The sequence below is a fragment of the Oxyura jamaicensis genome, chromosome 8 (genome assembly GCF_011077185.1).
Source record: "Oxyura jamaicensis isolate SHBP4307 breed ruddy duck chromosome 8, BPBGC_Ojam_1.0, whole genome shotgun sequence".
NCBI lineage: Eukaryota > Metazoa > Chordata > Aves > Anseriformes > Anatidae > Oxyura > Oxyura jamaicensis.
Window position 1 is genome coordinate 991,956 of NC_048900.1, and position 7,958 is coordinate 999,913.

At 35.7% G+C, this 7,958-nt stretch overlaps 1 protein-coding gene across 10 annotated transcripts in view; it reads right to left on the reverse strand.

The window, feature by feature from the left end:
* The window catches only part of EVI5 (ecotropic viral integration site 5), a 65,483-nt gene that overhangs the window by 35,185 nt on the left and 22,340 nt on the right, over window positions 1-7,958 (reverse strand). For 8 of the 10 annotated variants that reach the window (XM_035332806.1, XM_035332804.1, XM_035332801.1 and 5 more), the window contains 4 exons: window positions 5,558-5,692; window positions 3,549-3,689; window positions 2,888-3,046; window positions 1,090-1,236 (listed from right to left, as the gene is read on the reverse strand). In XM_035332806.1, coding sequence (XP_035188697.1) covers window positions 1,090-1,236; window positions 2,888-3,046; window positions 3,549-3,689; window positions 5,558-5,692 — 582 coding nt within the window. The remainder of the gene's footprint in view (window positions 1-1,089; window positions 1,237-2,887; window positions 3,047-3,548; window positions 3,690-5,557; window positions 5,693-7,958) is intronic. The other 2 variants (XM_035332802.1, XM_035332805.1) reach the window with 2 other exon arrangements.

The following is a 7,958-nucleotide window of genomic DNA, read 5'->3' on the forward strand; positions in this document are numbered from 1 at the left end:
CTTATTAAATCCATAAAAATTTGAATTGTTTGTGTAGATTGCAGAATAAAGTAACGACAACTTGCAACAAGGGTCAGAGGAAGAGGGAAAAAGGAACAAGTTAAAGCTATGTTGAACAAAGGTAGTTTTGAACAAATTAAATTTAACCACCTTTCAATACAGTTAGCAAAAAAAAATGTATTTAAGCAGAACAGGTCACAATTAAACAGTTAAACAATAGAACTCCAGAGAGTGTGTATACATCAAATGGGTAGTATTTACATTACATTATAGTATAGTATAACATTATAAAATTGACACAATGTAAACTGTAATCTTTTTAACAGCAATTGCAAAACAAGTTTCAGAAACTAATGTTACTGTATGTCAGTACTAGTAATTTGTTGGTTATTAACGACTGCTATTTTCAAAGAATCTTAAAGTAATTTCATCCAAGTTAGAAGAAAAACCTTGTAAGACTAATCCTTTATTGCTTTTCCATATCATATGCACAGTTTATAAGATAAATTATTAAGGATTGGTTATAGATTTACTTACAAAATTAATCTGAGACCCAAGCATCAGATAGAGCTTTTGTGCACTGACAGTAATAAACATTACTTTCTTACCCATTTTTTTTTAGGCTGATCTCTTAAAGGCTAGTTACTTTTTAGGCAATTAATACCATAACACTCCTTTCTGTACACCTCTCAATTCAAACACTACTTTTACTCCCTTTTTAAAACCTAAGCTAGTTCTACAGTAATAGCCAGTGTTAAAGTAATTAACCTCTTCTGTTACTGTAGAATAGATACAGCAATCAGAATCTGTTGAGCAGAAGAGTATCTTTTTTATATATTGCACAGAGACACTTCTGAGTAGAACCACATTTTGAAGTAAAAGCTTATCTTTGTGGGACCATAAAGCAGCAGCTCTGTCAAAACCTCAAATGATTTTGAGATGGTAAATTCAAGATGACACTGTCAAATTGGTAAAGGTTAGGTTTTGTGATTTTACTTCTTAGTTAGAACTCAATTCTATTCAACACAAGTGGAAAATACTACAATTACATATGCATTAGCGGACAAATATTCTATTCATGTTGTTTACCTTACATTCAATCTCTGCTTGTCTTCGTTTTGCTTCATTCAGCTGAGCAAGAAGTCCTTTGTTCTGTGCAGAAAGATACTGTACCTTCCCTTGTAGGCTGGTAACCTCCTGCTCTGCCCTTCGCAAATGGTTATTATTGATCTGACTCTGACATTTTTAACAAGAAAGAAAAAGATGCATGGTAAGGATTTTTTTTTTTTTTTTTAAGATTAATTTACTTCCCTGAAGTCTGCCAAGACAGACTTGACAGATCATTTGCTATAGAAAGACTTTATGGAAATGCATTCAGAGTTTTCTTTCTAAATGCAATCAGAAAAGTTTTAAACATCAGCCAGGATAATTACAGAGTTCTTAAACAATATAAGATTCACTGTAAAAACATCAGCATAATGCTGCAGTACATCTGTTTCTACTGGTCTCATGTTTAGGTAAGTCTAAGATTTTGTGAACTTGCATCGCAGTCACAGCTACAAGTTGATGTAACCAAGAAACATCAGGTATGGCAGAAATACTGTCCGCACAGTTCCCATTCCAATGAATTCCTGAAAGTAATATGGCACCATAGTTAAGATTGTCTTGTACTAACATGCTTTTCTTAAGTGAAGCTGTGCACAGAGTAGCACACAATATGAGAACCACTGCCTTTCTTTCAAGTGACAGCTGGACAGCATAGGCATCAAATCCCTGTGCATGCTGAAGCGAGAACTACCTAGAGGTCTTGCAATTACTACATGTAATGCAGAGTACAGGATACCTATGCCCCCTACTGACTAAAACAGATAGGGGAAAACCAACAAAACAAAACACATTAGTGCTGCTGTGAAACAGTATTAACACTTCAGTAAAAGTTTTAGAAATTAAGGCAAGAGGAAACTTTTATTAAGTTACTATAACAAGAAGTGGTCCTGTCAGTAGTAAGCCACCACATACCTTACAATCATTTAATCTCTCTTCAGTAGCACTTACATACTCTCCTGGTTTCTGGGATTGACAAAGCTTGACAAGTTTTTGTTTGCATACCCTCCCTCAAGTATCAGTTACACTTAGCATGGGAAGATTTCTCAAAGGCCTGTTACAAACACTTCTCCATCAACAACACATTTCTGCTGAGTCATTTGAGAGTTCACAAATGTAACTTGGAAATTTTAATACACTCTCGGATTTATTTGGTTAACATACTGCAGTTGCAAAAGAAAGACCTTGGTGGACAAGTTTTTTTTTTTTTTTTTTTTTTTTTTTTTTTTTTTTTTTTTTTTTTTCTTTCTTTTCCTTTTCTGCACATCTCAACAACGCTAGATCATTCTTTTCCTTTTTGGCACATTACAGGTAAAGCTTCTCCTAAGAACTGACAACATGCAGTTGTTTTGCTCAGAGTCCATTTTAGTAATCACTCAGTAGAGGGTCTAGTATAGACAATTTCACCAGAAGTGAACAGTAATTCTAATTCTTAAAGTGACAGTGCTAGGCTTGTGAAATGGGAAATAACTTAAGTGCACTTTTGTTATTGTGCCAGTTACAAATTAATGAATTAAGACTCACATTCACGCAGAGTCCATTAATTACTCCAAATTGGAAATTAAGAAAGCTTAGTACTGTAAGAGACATTAAACTGGACTATATGCACTAAATTCTTCCTTCTAATCCACCAGTTGGGAAATGGGAAAAAAACAGCTGAAAAAAACACAAGACATATTTTGGAGCTTAAGTCTTACCCATAGATGGTGAAAGACCAGTAACTGATACTTGTCATGTGATACCAATCAGATCAATTCACACATGCTAGCATTCAAAATCATACCTGTGTTTCCATCTCCATCATTCTTTGTTTGGTCTCCTTTAGTTCAGCCTGTGTTTCTGCTTCTCTCAATCGGACTGTCATCAGCTCGTCCTGTAGCTCATTCACTGTATTTTTTCTTGGAGGATCTTTCCATCTTCCAGTGGTGCGAGCTAGATGACGCTAAAAAACATGTCACTGCTGATAAACCTGCTGTTCCCTAATTTCACTTAAGCAATTTCTTTCAAAGAACTCCTTGGTGTCTCAACTGTATGGTGCACAGTTGCTAAGAGTGCTACAGTTTTTCCTCAAACTAGAAAGCCATGCAAATTAACTAGATTTAAGAACAGAAAGTTAAAAAGCCAAAGACAGTACTTCCCAACTACAGTAAGTCAGCTAATTGCAAACATATCCTGAAAGAGAGCTTTGCTCACTTCTAGCTCTTGTTAAAAATTAAGCAAGTGGGAATATGGATCAAGTACTTCCTGTCTACAAGAATGGTTGATAGCACAGGCCTTTCTGCCATCTATAACATTCTTGTGGCAATTTAATTTAAAGACTTTCTTACCTCATAGGCTTGATCCATAATCACTAATTCTTATTTGACACATCTCAAATTTTCAGTCTATTGCTTTATCATCACTGATAAAAAGAAAAAAATGGAACAGTACATTGCTACCCATACCTGCCAGTGTTCTTCTAAATCTTTGACTTGCTGCCTTAGTTCTTTGAGACCCATCAGAGCTTCTGCTTCTCTTAATTTTACTGCAATCAGTTCTTCTTGTAGTCTAGCAACATTTTCCTCATCAGGGAGAGAGCTGTTCCTCTGGAACAAACATCCTCTTAAGTATGTATTTGAATAAAATAATGCTTGGTGAGACCCACTCAAAAAGTTATTCCATATATAACTCTTATTGTTAACCAAAACTTCTTAATAACATAACCCTTACAAAATAAAATCCCTTAAATATCTAAGTTTCTGTATGCAGTGAGTCAAAGCATCTTCAAACTATCAACTACAGAAACAAGTTGACAAGGTTTTTAAGGTTTTCTGACTTCCAGATTTCATTGGACAGGATCCCTAACAAAGCACTGTTTACACTATTTTTGGCATGTCATCAATGGTATGGGGATAAGCATGAAAGATTTTGAACCAGTCAATAAAAGTAAAGCAAGTGAGAAACTGAAGTTATACCTTTAAGTCTAAATAAGAGATATAAATCTAAAACTCTTATTTAGACATACAAGAAAAAAAGAATAAATGGAAGTTTAGTTTTTGGGAACTAGGTCATCTGCCTTTGAAAAAGGCAGTAAATGCATATTGACAAAAGGAACCAACCATTAACATTTAAAACAGTAACTAGTCAAGGAAAGCTCTTACAGATAGCTGAAAGTGCATGGATGTTTACAAAGAACATGAGAAGGTAGACAGACTGGAGAAAGCTAAGCAGAAAACAGCAAAAAACACTGCAGGAATGATGTGGGGCAAGTAAAACAGTGATGAAAGCATAATAAAGTCTGTTAAAGAAACAGAGAGGAAGAAAGACATGGTCTGCCCCACTACAGTTGGCCTACGTTGAGTCACTGGTCACCAAATACTCAGAAGTTGAACTTCATCACTTTCTACTATACTTTTTAGTAGTAGTTTTCCGCAAAACCAAGTATTTTTGTAGATACTTAGTACTGTCACAGTTGCCAGATTTTCTTAAGTAATATATTAAGATGAACAAACACCACTTACTAGTATCTGCTTCAAACCATAGGCTATAAGTACTGACAAATTTAAGAACTGACAGAATTCTGAAAAAAGATCATTTAGATGCTGAATTCTTACAAACATTCAGTAGAGTAAAAACTACCACACTACTAGCCTGTCAGGTTCCCAAACAAGCTCCTTAGGTATTTAAAAGAGTGAAATCTTAGTGAGATTAATCCAGTTGAGTTAACTAGTAAGTCCTGGCCACATTCTCAAGTACAGAGCTTTTTAGGGTTTCCATGGGGAAACACTTTCCCAAGCCAACGCATTATGATCTAAATAGCATGCTATTTATGTAAGGTCAGTTGGATTTCTTCTATTTGCAGTTTTTTGCCTTTTTTTTCCCCCAAAGAAGAGTGTTTGACAGATGGTTTGAGTACAACTGGAGTTCCAGTATAGAAAATTACAAGCTGAGATGTCACCCAAAAAGCAGTAGAGATTTTGATGCTAAGCACAGTAGATATTCTTTCCCTGCCCACAACAGGAGGTGGGAGAGACTCAAGAACTTAATATCTGCAAAAGGTAACATTGAACTCTTCCTTCTTCCCCCACATCCCCAAACTATTCGTGGATTTCACGTTACTTCAAAGCTTACCATAAGACAACTGCTCATGGCAGGATATTATTTTGAAACAGTTAACATTAATTATGAAGACTCCACCAGAAACTGTTTTCCAGGGTAGTGGGCTTCAGGAATAGGAGAAAATGAACTTTCTCCATAGACCCTTCCCAGTGCAAGCAGTCTTTTTTTTTTTTTTTTTTTTTGTTTGGTGTTTTTTGGTGTTTCTGGTTATTTTCTTCTGCTATATTGACTTGAGTTTTGAAAAGCATTTTGCAATCAAGAAAACGTAAGTATAGAGCACAACTACACAAACTTACAGGGACTTGTATTCTATTTCTGGTACTATTTTACACAGGAGAGCCTAGATTTGATTTACCTTTTCCATCTCTAGAACTTTATCTTGCATCTCCTTCAGGGCACAATGGGATTCTGCTTCACTCAGCCTGGCTTGGACCAGCTCTTTTTCCAGTTGTAGCACAAAGTCTTCACTGTATCGTGAACTGCATTTATGCTACAAAGTTTGCAGAAATACATTTAGTATGAAGCATAGATAGTTTGAAGTGGGTTTTATGTGCCAGATTTAGAGCGAAAAAGATTCAAAATAATTCAAAAATTCAAAAAAGATTCAAAATAATATTAGGAACACCACCTTAAGATCACCAGAACTGCTTACCTTATACAGGCCTACTAAGGCATCCATCCTCACTGCTAACAGTATGAGCCCTAATGCTATTCCTTTCAAACAACAGCACCTGCACACAGCCAAACATGTGGGACCAGACTTAGACCCCTAGTAGTACTGATGAGCAACGACTTATACTTCCTTTTCATTGTTATTAAAAAAAAGGATCTGTGGCTATTTTGTAATACGAGGAAAAAGAGGCTTGGGAAAGACCAATCATTTACAAGGTTAATACAAGAAACTCTTGATCCCTACTCAAACTTGGATTCAACAGAAGCCTTCCATAATCTTGGGTGTAAAATAAGTCATGTATGTACTTCAATGCACTATCACTTTGGCTTGCCTCTTTAATCCACTCCAACCCTTGGCTCCTAATTACTCACACTGAACATGTTATTTCTGAGGTTCTCTTTTAAGGCAAGCCTTGTAGATTAAAGTGAAAAAAAAAAAGAGACAAAAGTAGCAGTATGACCCCTTCTAAACAAACAGCAGAAGCCCAGACTACATCAAATACAGTTTTTTTCAACACTGGACTTCCTCCAAGATGATCCTCAGCCAGCTTTGCACACCTGAACATTCCCCCAGTAATAAAGACAACAGTTCAGAACTTAAATGTCAGTCTTTCCAAACTTCAGAGGAAGGAAAAAAAAATCCCACAATCTGGGTCAAGTTAATTACCATTAACCATTTGGACTGTTGATTAGCCAGAGCTAAAGTGAGAGCTATCCTTCCACTTGCTGAAGTATAATTTTGTGGAACTGTCTCTTCCAACAGATACATCCAATTGAATACAAGCGCTTAGTATGATTTCAGCACTCCCACCTAACTTTTCACTCCAGTCAATAGTGAGAAAATATTTAAAGTCATTCAAGAAATAAAATGTAACTTGAGATTCATCTGTGAGAAGAGTATGAGACCTGCCTGTGAGAGACTGTGAGACCTGCATTAACAATGCAGCTTTAGTACTCTATGAACTTCTATTAAAAACTATTTCTATTTTGTTTCTGCACATGACTTAGTATTTGCCATCTAAACACAGCTGACAAAGTTACCAAGAAGTCTTCAGTTCTACATGCTACTATTAGGGTATGACATTCCCTGAACTTCAATGCACAAAGAGGACAAAATAAGGATTTACCACACACAACTACATGGTCATAGAAGTGTTTTATCATTTTCATACTTCTACATGCCACCTAAACCATTTAATCAAAATTCAACACGTAAGTTAACTCCTGAAGTTCACTGTTACATTTTTATTACATTTCTTATAACACACAGGACATACATCTACAGGGAGCTATAACAGAGGGGATGCACATAAGGCATTAGAAGGCAAAATGCAGTCTAATATTATTGAGGCTATTCATTTAAAACAGTTAAGAGTTCATCCTGCTTAGCTGTATAGTTGAACACACCAAAAACACAATACGCAAAGATCATAGGATATTTAACTTCCCCTTACACAGCACTGATTTAATGCATACTGTTTTCAATCTGCATGTTATCTTTCCTCAGCAAGTATCAGAGGTAACCCCTGACTTGAATGATAGGAGACAATCGGTAGATGACATTGATGTACTTCTACAATTGCTTCACGTGATACGAGAGCATAAGTAGCATATAAAGCAAAATGGGGAGGCAGAAGATAAACAACAGCTTTCTTCTTCCCTGGCTGTTTGTACAAGTTCATTACATGATACAGAGAACAACTTAAATGGACTCTCAGTTTCTTGCTCCAGATTCTCCTTATGAAAGGAGAATGAATGCAAAGTGCTTTTTTCAGGTAAAGAATCCTCCCATGCTTTCCAGGAAACTGAGAGTAAACAGCAGATCTGAACTAAATACATCTGATTTTGGAGCAATATATATGCACCTACTATAAATAGTTTTGGAATACAAAAAGTCTGATTGTGAAATAACAAATACCATAAGAACGCTTGGGCGTAAGAAAATAAGTTACTTATCCAGTTTCAGGCACAACTCACCCTTTTTTAAAGGTCTGTCTTTAGACCTAGCCGACCTAAGGAATATGTTAGGAGTATTTATCTACTTTGCTACAAAAAAAAAAAAAAAAAAAAAAAAAAAACCCCCC